This window comes from Lutra lutra, chromosome 9 (genome assembly GCF_902655055.1).
Source record: "Lutra lutra chromosome 9, mLutLut1.2, whole genome shotgun sequence".
Classification (NCBI taxonomy): Eukaryota; Metazoa; Chordata; class Mammalia; order Carnivora; family Mustelidae; genus Lutra; species Lutra lutra.
The window spans coordinates 36,159,461-36,171,463 of NC_062286.1; the positions used below are offsets into that span (position 1 = coordinate 36,159,461).

Genomic DNA, 12,003 nt, shown 5'->3' on the forward strand with positions numbered 1-12,003 from the left:
AGGACAACTGAGTAGAGGGCACGAGTAGTAGAAACTCAAGTCTGTAGACTTTGAGCTTCCTGGGGAGGGCGAGAGGAGACCACTGTAGCAGCCCCGACTTCCTGGACAGCTTGTCTCTGGGCCTAGGGAGCAACGTCAGGGGACGGCCGCCTGGGTGGGGTAAGGTTGGGGGAGGGTAGGGTAAGGTTGGGGGAGGGTAGGGAGGAGGCAAGTCCCCGCGGCGCATAAGAGGGCGTGCGCTCCCGCTCCCGGACCCCACGTGCGAGCAGCTAGCTGGGAGGAGGGGCGGAGGGAAGCCGAGGAGCTGGACCCTGGGGCCGGGTGGCAAAGCCAGAAGCCGGGAAGGCACGATGGAGCCGGCTTTGCCTTCGGGAATCGGGGACACGTCCCTGAACCGCTACCTGGACGGCGAGTTCTGGAGCCTTAAGAAAGAGCTCCACAGGCTCCTGGGCGGCTGCCCGCTCTTCCGCCACAGGTATCGTGCGCCGCCGCCGGCCGTCTGGCCGCGTCCCCTCGGTCACCGCGCGCCCCTGGGTACACCAACCGGGGCGCTCTGGGCCAGGTCCAGGAGGCATCCCCCTATCCTGTGCAGATGACAGGCTCTCCCCGCCAGAGGTGTGCGCACCGCACACGGCCGCCGCCGACTTCACGGGCCGCAGGGAGGGTGGCCGCCGCCTGCCCAACTCCCTCCTACGGGAGAGTGGGGGTGAAGGGGTGGGCCCAAAGCGGCAGGCGTGGTGCTCTGCTGAGACTCGTGGCTGGAAGGCTTGGCTCTGCTTCTAGACTTCAGTGGTTTGAATGCCCGCCCCTCGTGTCCCACCTTGGGTGGTGGGAGAAGGGGCAGCAAAACTGTGATGCGGTCGGTATGGATGGCGCCCAGGGCCATCTTTCCGCGGGGTCCGGAACAGGTGCGCGGGACCAGTTGCGTGGGACCCCGCAGGACAGGGTAGGCCGCGGACATTTTCCTGACACAGGGATGGATGGACCCGGCCTGCGCAAGGCGTATGTGGGCGTCTGGGGTAAGTCAGGCTCCCAGAGGCCCCGGAAGAGCACAGGTGTGCAGAGTGGGCAACTGAACAGCAGCGGAGGTACTTTGGTTGTGAGGGGGGGTCAAGTCCATGAGGTCATTTGAGGCCATGACTGCCCTGAGAAGTGGGCAGAGGGGCTGGTGCTTCTCAAGTTTACACATGGAGAGAAGGACTCAGTGACCAGCAGTCAGGACCAGAACTCAGTCAGCACTTGTGTCCCACTGCAGGTTCTTTCTCCTGTGCTCTGCTGGGCAGCTGATCCCTTTGCAAGCAGTCTGAAAAGCCCACTCTTAGAACCAAGCTCTGGAGGTTTAGCTTAAGGAAGCCCTTAAAAAATGCCAGTATGTTTTGAAGGCGGACTAACTAGTTAGCCTGTGCCCAGCCAGCCCACCTTTAGCTTATTTCTTAAGAATGAGGTGGGCTCAGACAGAAGGAGATGCCTTGTCCTTGCCGGAGAAGTCAGGGTTCCTGCACTGGAAGGGGGTGGATTTAGGGAAGGTGAAAAGTGAGAGGAGTAAGACCGTTTTTGTGTCCTGGAGTGTCTTCTCAGCATCTCTCTCTCTCTCTCTCTCATAAATAGTTCTTTATGTCATGGTTCTCAAAGTATGGTCCAGGGGGCCCAAGATCATTTAAGGAGATTCAAAGTTAAAACCAATTTTGTAATAATACTAAGATGTTACTAGCTTTTCATTCCCATTTGCTCTCAAAGTGGTGGCTCTCAGAGACTACATGAAGTCTAATATCCCAATAGATTAGGTGTAGAAGCAGATATAAGAATCCAGCTATCTTCTATTAATCCCTACCATTAAAGGGATTTGTAAAAATGCAGAACAAGGCAACTTTTTTTTAAGATTTTATTTATTTGACAGAGAGAGATCACAAGTAGGCAGAGAGGCAGGCAGAGAGAGAGGGAGGGAAGCAGGCTCCCTGCTAAGCAGAGAGCCCGATGCGGGACTCGATCCCAGGGACCCTGAGATCATGACCTGAGCCGAAGGCAGCGGCTTAACCCACTGAGCCACCCAGGCACCCCCAATGCAACTTTTATTACTAAATTTGGGAGAGGGTTTGGAAAATATAGCTTTTTCATTAAAAACTTAATGAGTTTATTAGTTACTTTCAAATGATTTAAAATAGTCAAATTTTGAGGTCAGACTTTCTAATACGGTAAATATCAGTCAATATTTGGGGCTTCAGTAATATTTTTGAGTTTATTTTTTTCTAGAGCAGTTTCAGGTTTACAACAAAATTGAAAGAGGGGTGCAGAGATTTTCATCTTCCTCCTGCCCCCACATATGCGTAGTCTCCCCCATTATCAACATCACCTACCAGAATGATACATTTTTTTTTTTTTTTTAACCAAGATTGAATATCATCATCATCCCAAGTCCGTAGTTTCTGTTGGGCTCATTCTTAATGTTATACATTCTGTGGGTTTGGACAAATATATAATGACATGCATACATCATTATGGTGTATCATACAGTGTATTTTCACTGCCGTAAATATCCTCTGTGCTTTGCCTATTCATCTCTCCCTACAATCCACCCCTGGCAATCACTGAACTTTTTATTCCGTAGTTTTTGCCTTTTCCAGAATGTCATATGGCTAAGTCATACATTATATAGTCTTTTCAGAATAGATACTTTCACTTAATAATATGCACTGAAGCTCCCTCCATGCCTTTTGATGGCTTGGTAGCTCATTTCTTTTTAGTGCTGAATAACAGTTCATTGTCTCGTTAGGCCACAGTTTATTTATATGTTCACCTACTGAAGGGCATCTTGGCTCCTTCCAAGTTTTGGCAGCTATGAATAAAGCTATTAGAAACGTCTGTGTCCAGGTTTTTGTGTGGAGGCCTCAGCAGTTTTGCAGAGGGTAAAGAGGTCCTTTTCGTCATACTCAGTTCTGCTACAGCCCTGTCTACACATCTCAACACATATCTGTTCATGTGTTCCTCAGTCTTCTCAGTGTAGTTCCTGGGCTCTCATCTCTTTGCCTTTTTCAATTTAGGGAAGCAGTTTAAAATATGGAATGGAATTCTGTTCTCTTCTAACTCCTGACTTGGGGCAAGTAGAAGGGACTTCCTTGTGAACTGCACAGCCTGCTTAGGGATCGAGGGAAAGGCAGACCAGCAGGTTAGAAAGTCAGCAGGCAGCTCATTTGCCATACGATCATCATCAAGTGATGTTGCCTTGCTGAGCTGACATTTGCTCATCCACAGAATGGGGATAATGTCTGTGCTGCTAGGTTGTTATGCTGCAGAGATGAGAAACTGATGAATGGGTATTCAGTGATGGATGCTGACTGCGTGTGACACCAGCTTCCCTCCCCCACCCCAAAAAAAGCCACAAAAAAAAAAACCCTAAAAAGAAAAAGATTAAAAACTCCATTATCTTAACAAACACTTTTCCATTCTTTCCAGTTCCTGTTCATTGACGTCATAGTTTCGGAGTTGTAATAAGAGCATAGACTAAAAATTTCATATTGTTTTCCCCAAGTGATTCAAGATTCTGATACCTATTGGAAAGGTCACATTGTACCATCAGATTTGATGTTATCATGTGTAAGAAGACAGTGATCCTGATTTCTTGATGTTTTAACATTCTGCCAGAATAGAATGCTCCATAGGAGGCCAGAAATAAACCTCCTCCATTCACTGATTCACTGAGGCAACCTTGCCTCTCTGGTCTCTCATAGCTAGTCCCCCACCTCAGGCCTTTGAAGTTAAAATGAGTGTTGGGGTGGGGTGGGGTTTGTGGCCACGAGGTTCAGCGAGTGCCGTGTGTGTACAATGGGAAGTTTGTACAGGGTCAGGCCCTCCCAGGACATAAGAGGCCACGAAACAGTTTTCTTCCAAAAGAACAGAGGTTGTGTAATATCCTATGTGCATAATGACAACCCTCTTCAGCTCAGGGGTTCACCCTGCATGCTCTGCTCCCAGGCATGGTATGAGCACAGCCCAGGCTCCCCTCCTAAGGAATGGCTTGCCCTCTCTCCTGAAGTCTGGCTTGCCAGGCTGACTCCCCTGTTCCACTCCATTAGAGAGTCCCCCAGGCTCTGGGATCGCCCTGGTTGCTGAGGGCCATGGGACAGCATGCTGTTTGTGGTGACAGTAGGAGGATTTGGAAAGACTCAAGCTCCTCTCGGTTTTGCAGGAAATGTTTAAAAGCAAAATACATCTGAAATGAGCTAAGCTTTGAAAATGTGTTTGAGTTTGTTTCTTGGCAAACTGGAGCTCTTTCCTGAGGGCCAGCCTGGAGAGTGGGGTGCATGTGTGTAGGTAGGGCACAGAGCCTCAGGGAGATAACCTATAGACTCCTACTAGGCTGGTATCCTACGACCTCCCCGCCCGCCCTTTCGCAAGGCTCCCCTCCCTGATCTCTTTGTGTTGGCTCCCCTCTCCCCTTCTTTCTCTCTACTCCCTTGCCTTTCCTCCCCTAGAGCAATGCACAGTTCTCCCCCTAACTCTTGATGGTTTTCCCCCCACGTCTTATTCACGCATGCAAGTATTCATGAAGATCTTCTTATTGTAAAAAGCCAAATAATATGGAAAACCTCAAAGTTTCCTAAATCATCCCCTCCCCTAACTACTTTTTTCAGTGTGGTAAAATAGCCATACAATCACATTTACCACTTTAATGATTATTAAGTGTATAGCTCTGTGGCTTTAAGTACATTCATGTCTCCGTGCAAGCAGCACCACCATCTCCAGAATTTCTTCCCCCCACAATAGAAATTCTGTACCCATGGGACGCCTGGGTGGCTCAGTTGGTTAAGCCGCTGCCTTCAGCTCAGGTCATGATCCCAGAGTCCTGGGATTGAGTCCCACATCGGGCTCCTTGTTCTGTGGGGAGCCTGCTTCTCCCTCTGCCTCTGCCTGCCGCTCTGTCTGCCTGTGCTCGCTCTCTCTCTCTCTCTCTCTGACAAATAAATAAATAAAAAATCTTAAAAAAAAAAAAAAAAGAAATTCTGTACCCATTAAAAAATAACCCCCCTCCCCGCCGGGCCCTGGCAACCACCGATTCTATTTTCTGCCTCTTGACTGTTCCAGGAAACTCATGTATGTGGAATCATACAATACTGGTCCTTTTGCATGTGGCTTATTTCACTGAGGGTAGTTTATCCACGTCCTAGTATGTCAGAATCTCCTTCCTTTTGCAGTTCAATAATACTCCATAGTGTGGCTATGCTACGTTTTGTTTTTCCATTCATCCCTAGATGCACATTCGATCCCCCAGCCACTTTTCCCACTTTAGCATGTTGTAGGGTTTTTTTTTTCTCTTTTTCTGTTTTTCTATGAGTTTATATAGATGGGAACATTGCGTTTTTATATAAATAGAATCATGTATTTTGTTTTGTTCTACAGCTTGCTCTTTTAAAATTTACTTCTTATTTTTATTGGTAGGATGTATGAACATTTTTTTTTAAACTAAAACAGTTGACAATTTTATTTTCACATTTCACCATATAAATGAAAATTGCTTTTTTTTTTTTTTTTTTTTTGGTCTCACTAATTCCCCTGCTAAAATTATTCTCTCTTTGATTGGAAGTGGGAGAAAGTCTTCCTTGTCCTGCTCTTAGAAAACACCCAGTCAAAGTACCATGATCTCCTGGAGAAGTTGAACAAGTTATATAAAATGGTTATAAAGAAGTTCCTGTCTCTCCTTATCTGTCTGGTTGAGTCACTCCTGGCCGAGTGCCATCACGGAGCAGGCAGGAGTTCTCATCATGGGGGGTCTAGGCATCATTGGCAGGTGGCCTCACATAGGCGACCTCATTCCAGGAGCAGGTCCCATTACTGACATCATCCCAGGAGGAGGAGGAACCATCCATGGCATCATGGCAGGGCCTCCAGTAGGGAGTATTGGCATCATACAGGGCAAGGAGGACCCCAAGACGAGGGGAGGAGGGGGGGTGATCATTGTCCCTGCATGAGGAGGAGCAGTGTATGGAATAGGAGGTAAATTTCCTTGTTGAAATGCAATGGTTGTTTTGTTGGTCAGACTCTAAGCCTGCCCTCCCTCTCTTCCTTCCTTCCTTCCTTCCTCCCTCCCTTCCTTCTTTCCTTCCTTTCTCTTTCTGATTTTATTTATTTGAGAGAGAGAGTGAGCACAAGCAGGGGAGTGGCAGAGGCATAGGGAGAAGCAGACTCCCTGTGGAGCAGGGAGCCCAGTGCACGGCTGAATCCCAGGACCCTAGGATCATGACCTGAGCAGAAGGCAGGTGCTTAACCAACTGAGCCACCCAGGCGCCCCTCTTCCATCCATTTCTGATAGTAGTCTTGTACATTCTTTTTGTGTTTCCTACCACTGCAGTGTCTTTCTCATAGATGGAGAGTCATGGGTGAGGCCTGTATTGCACAAATCACAATAAAACTTAGGTTTGCTGATCTGCAGACCTTTGGCCACTCCATCCCTTGCCATGTATGAACATTCTTTTTTTTTTTTTTTATTTGACAGAGAGAGAGAGAGAGATCACAAGTAGGCAGAGAGGCAGGCAGAGAGAGAGAGGGAAGCAGGCTCCCGGCTGAGCAGAGAGCCCGATGCGGGGCTCGATCCCAGGACCCTGAGACCATGACCTGAGCCGAAGGCAGAGGCTTTAACCCACTGAGCCACCCAGGCGCCCCGATGTATGAACATTCTTAATGCAAATAGTACAACGAGGTTTGTAATGAAAACCAGCCATCCCTACCCTCTGCCTTTGTCCCTCCTTCCCTTCCTCATTGATAACCATTCCCAGTTCTTTCACCAGATGCTTATATTGTTGACCTCCATATTCCTAAATTACATGCTCAAACATACACTTCTTGACTGTATCATGATTCACTGTTATAGAAAATGGAGATTCTCACTACCACACCGCTTTCTCTATTCTCTGACAATCAGTGTGTCACCATGTTTATTTCAATCAGTATCCAGTGTTCAGATTTTTATGACTCTATTAAATATTATCCCCAGCCCTGATCCATGACACACCATATTTCATTTCCTTTCTTTTACAACTTTTTATGTTCTTTGGAGATATCAATTTCCCCCTTTATTCATTGGCTTAGTTTTCTGTCAACTCATCACTCACTGACCCCACAATTCAGGATAGAACAGTTACACTCCTCTCAACTTGGTCAAACCTGTCAGATAATTGGCCATCCTCTAAACCTTCCCACCTATGAGCACAACCATCCTGGAGACCTCCTTCTGGGGCTTCTGTCTGGACTGGCCTTCTACATGTCTCTTCAGCATTATGTTGGAAACTTCCTTTGCATCTCCTCTGTAGTCAAGTCACTGTTTTCCCAGGCTTTCTCTTTCTTGGTTACCCTCTGTGGGGGAATAGAGATGGTCACAAAATAATGTTACTCCCACTAAGAGGTGTGGTTGTGTTCCCTCCCCTTGAATCTGGTGGCTTTGTCACTGCTCAGCCAACAGAATATGACTGAAGTGGTAGTTTCAGGGCTCAGCTCTGAAGAGACTGGTACCTTTCCTTTCTTGTCTCTTGAGGTCCTGAGTAACCAAGTACAAAGTTCTGCTAGCCTGTAACTGCCATGTTGTGAGGAGGCCTAACCTGGGCCATGGAGAGATGCTGCAGAGAGAGAAAGAGGTAAAGAGTTGTTAACCCACTCCCAACTGTTCTAGCTCCCAGCTGTGAAGTCATCTGAGGTGGGACCCCAGACATTGTAAAGGAGAGACAAGCCATCCCTACTTGTACCTGTGTATCCAAATTCCTGATCAAAAGCATAGACAGAATACTAATACATTACTGCTCTAAGCCACTAAATTTGGGGGTACATTGTTCCATAGCTACAGATAACCAGACAGTCTTTCATCTAATAGTATCCTGAGAAAGGATATAAGAGCATTATATTTTTGAGATTTTTGAGGTTTTTATGTCTAAAAATGTTCACTATTCAATTGCATGTTTTTCTGGGTATAGAATTCTAGGCTGAAAATAAAATTTCCGCCACATTTTCAAAGACATTGTGCCATTGCTCTCTAGTATCCAACATTGCTCTTAACAGATCTCACCACTGTACCCCAGTCCTTTATAAATGGCTTTTTCTTCCTTTTGGAAGCCACACCATCATGAGCATTCTTGTTTAGCGCGGGTGTTACGTTATTTGCGCTGTGACTTGATGTGGGTCTCTTTTTCTTTCAGGTAATGTGCTCTGTAATCTGGAAACTTGTGTTTTTCAGATATTTACACTATTGTCTGGAACTCCCCTTATTCAAATGTTGGACTTCCTGGCCTTGTCCTCTGATATTCTTATCCTTTCTTCTATATTTTCTATCTCTATTTTTGTTGTTGTTGTTCTGCTTCCTGGGTGATTTTCTCTACTTTATCTTCCAACTCTTCCTGAGTTAAAAATATCTACTGTCATATATTTATTTTTTAAAAAATTCTTTATGTTCTTTGTACCTTCGTTGGTTGGTTTGTTTGCTTTTAAATAGCACCTGTAGTTTTCTGGTTGTAAAATCTCTTATTTTTTGAGATTTTTCTTTTCTGTTTCCTGCTTTGTCTCTGTTTCCTGTGGCTTCCTTTTTTGAGTTTGTACTTTTGACGTCTGTCTTTTGTGTTTGAGGCTTTCCTTAAATGTCTAATCTACCTAGGGTATTTGCTCATAATAGGAGCAAAATAAATAATGTAAGTAAAATGCTGATCGTAAACAGGCAGGGTTGTTGGCCACAGGCATTCCTGATCATAGAGTAGCCTTTCCAGTGGCAGATTAGTATTACTGTTTTGTTGTTGGGCTGAGTTAATTTCCCCAGAGCTTCCTGAGGGAAAGTAGGTGGAGAAAGAAGGGAAGACAAGTCATAATCCTGGCTGCCCAAAGTGACCATGAGCAGGGCTCCTCCCTAGGTGACTTTAGGCTGATTAGAAAATGTTCCTCTCCCAAGACATTTCACTTCCATTTGCTGGAAAATGCTTGTTAACTCTGCTTTTTTTTTTTTTTTAATTTTACACTTATATATTTGACACACACACAAAGAGAGATCACAAGCAGGCAGAGAGGCAGACAGAGAGAGAGGGGGAAGCAGACTCCCTACTGAGCAGAGAGCCTGATGATGGGGCTTGATACCAGGACCTTGAGATCATGACCTGAGCTGAGCTGAAGGCAGAGGCTTTAACCTACTGAGCTACCCAGGCGCCCTGTTAACTGATTTTGCTAGAACAAGTCACTTTATGGCCATCTGCTGGAAAGTTGTCAAAGCTGCCCATGATGTACAGGCCATCCCTCATGTTTGGTTATGCCCTGCGTGTTGTTAAGTGGGGCCTGTGGCTGGGGTGTCTCCCCCTGACCCCCCTGTTCTCAGTGTGGAGCCTCTCTGTTGCCCTTTCACATCTCCTTCTCCTGACAGTGAACTCCCAGGCTTTGACAGGCTTGGGGAGGGGACTCGGAGCTGTCAGAGGAGGCTGGAGCCTCCAATTCTGAGCCTTAATGGAGTTCATTTGCATGCTGGTTGGCTCCTCAGCCCTGTAGACTTCTCATTCTCTCTCCTGCCAAGTCATCTACCTGTGCCCTTGCCTGTTCGCTTTCTGGCTGCCAGGATCTTACTGCTGTCCTTTGTCTGCTGTCAGTTTCTCCAGTACTTACTTGGCCCATATGCGTAGTCACTCAGATGAATATGCAGCTCGCATTGGCTTCAGGTGTGGAGGCTGGAAGTCAGGCTCAGGGGCGATGCTGTCAGGAATCCCAGGCTCTGCTGTCCCCAGGTCCAGATAGGCCCCGCCCCCCCTTGTGCCCTTCTTAGCTTTGGGCTCAGCAGCCAGGCTGGGAGGAAGGGACTCTTCTTGGCTTCCAGCCTGGCCCAGGCTACCCTCAAAGGCCAACTGGTTGTTGCCCTTACCCTTCCTTGAAGGGGCCCCTGGGGTGGGGTCCTCCATGAGACCCATGTGGCTCGCGGAGGAATGGGAGACTGCTAAAGAGAAATGGGGGCGATGGGGCCCAGGAAAGGGGAAATGCATGCCAGACCGACAAAAGTGCTAGGCCCCCATTGTCGGCTTTCCTCTCAGTCTGTGGATAGTTGTAGGGATTGAAGGAGGTCATGGAAGAGCCCCCGAGAAGCCACGGTCTGCCTTCGGGAAGATGGGCAGTATCTTGGCTCTTCTGGGTAGGGACTTGCTGACTGATGGCAAAAGCGAATGTTATACATGCATGGGACCAATGTCTGTGTAAAGAGATTAGGGGTCATGGGCACTCATTCCTCACTGCTTCAGGAAGTGCTGTGGAAATTTCTGAGGAAGCCTGGGCCAGGCTTCTAACTGAAAGCCGTTTTCTAACTGACGACATTCTTACCGTGTTGTGAGATCTCTGAACTGTGAGCCGCTCTCAGAATACCTTCCTGCAGGCAGGGGAGTAGCTCAATCACGCCAATGACCCAGAGATCGAGGGGTTAGTGGACCATAGCTGCCCACGACTTTGGTCTTTCCAGCCCCTGCCCTCTTCTCTGTCAGCAAACCTGTAGAGGTTCTCCCGCAACCTCCTATCAGTGTGTATATATTTTTATTTTTATTTGCCTTGTACTGCATTGAGTTTTGGTACTATCTCCAGCCTTTTTAAGTTCATCTCTCTCCATCCACTAACTTATGATGTCAAAGTTGACAATATTTATACTCTGTTCTCTCTCCATAAAGAACGCGTGGCCCATGGGTTGATTCCAGGGGCTGAGAAGCTGAGAATAGGTCTTACATGATTATGACTATAAGTGTCATCACTCTAAGTGATGACAACTGAGCCAAGTGGTGGGCTCTGGTTACCTGTCTTCCTGTTCATAACGATGACTTTATGGACCAGGGGCAGACCTCTGGGTTGATACTCGCTGTGGGCTCACTGAGGGCTGTAGACTCCCAGGCCCCCTGAGTGCTCTCTCCACTTTCCCCCTGGCTGCCTTGGAGAGTACTGACTCAGCTTCTTCTTGACCCTTCAGGAATCTCAAGCCTTGATGTCCAGGTTGTAATTGGCCCCTGAGGCAATCTCCATGTCCGTCTTCCTAGTTCCCATTTACTTGTAAAGGGACAGGTAGGTAGGCAGGGGGCTTTCAGGGTCCAGCAGGGGACCCTGGCTCCTGTGCATGTTGCTTGACCCACTGAGGGTGCTTCCTCCATAGTTGTTGGAAGAGTTATTGTGGACGTTGAGCAATTTCCTTTCTAGATCCCTACAGAATGCGTGTACTAATGTTCCACCAAAAACGTCCTTTGGGTGATCAACAGGAAACACATCAGCCAGACAGGCTAGCGGACTCCATCATTCCATGGACAGAATCAAGGCCTGCGTATACCTGGAGACCACAGTTCTAGGCTCCGCAGTACCCTTAGTTACGTGGTACTGCACACCTGTTTCTGTTTTCTCAGCTAACCACCCTTGTGCTACTCCAGCCTCATGCGCCCTAAAAAATAACTCTCTTCGTGTGAGGTATCAAGTCTCATTTCTAAGGCAGATGCTGTCCTGGAGCCTGGGATCACCATGGTAGCCTGGACCTGTCAGGAGCCACCCCTTGCGGGGCGCAGATGCTGCATCCTCAGAATCCTGGTGGGGAAGGAAGAGCCCACAGCAGTGGTGGCCATGCACACCTCCACCTAGTGAGGAAGCCTGTCTGAGTTCACTGAAAGTTTGCATTTTCATCTTGGTAGTTTGTATCTGTTCCTGTCCTCTGCTCATTTGGCCACATCTCTCCCTTTACTTCCTTCCTGCTTCCTTCTACCCTTTCCTCCTTACATCCCCTGCCTTCTCCCTCCCTCCTGGGGACTTCCTCTCTCTGCCCACAGACACCCCACTTCTCAGCAGATGGTGCAGAGAGACCGGGTTCTTGCTCCTCTGCCTTCTCATGGCCCCTGCAACTTCTCCCGACAGAACCACGTCAAGGTAAATGCTAAACCAAAAGCTTTCTATTCTACAAAACAACCATGCCATCCCTCGGGAGGCAAGCAGCTCTGGACACTTGTGGTCAAAAGATAATGGGGAATATTTTCTTGGGTCACACTG

The 12,003-nt window shown here is 47.6% G+C and overlaps 1 protein-coding gene across 1 annotated transcript in view; it reads left to right on the plus strand.

Moving 5' to 3' along the window:
* The first annotated feature begins 265 nt into the window (after nucleotides 1-265).
* ACOXL (acyl-CoA oxidase like) overlaps nucleotides 266-12,003 on the plus strand; it is a 336,509-nt gene continuing 324,771 nt past the window's right edge. The window contains exon 1 of the mRNA XM_047746939.1: nucleotides 266-475. Within this exon, the coding sequence (XP_047602895.1) occupies nucleotides 351-475 (125 nt within the window). The 5' untranslated portion in view covers nucleotides 266-350. The remainder of the gene's footprint in view (nucleotides 476-12,003) is intronic.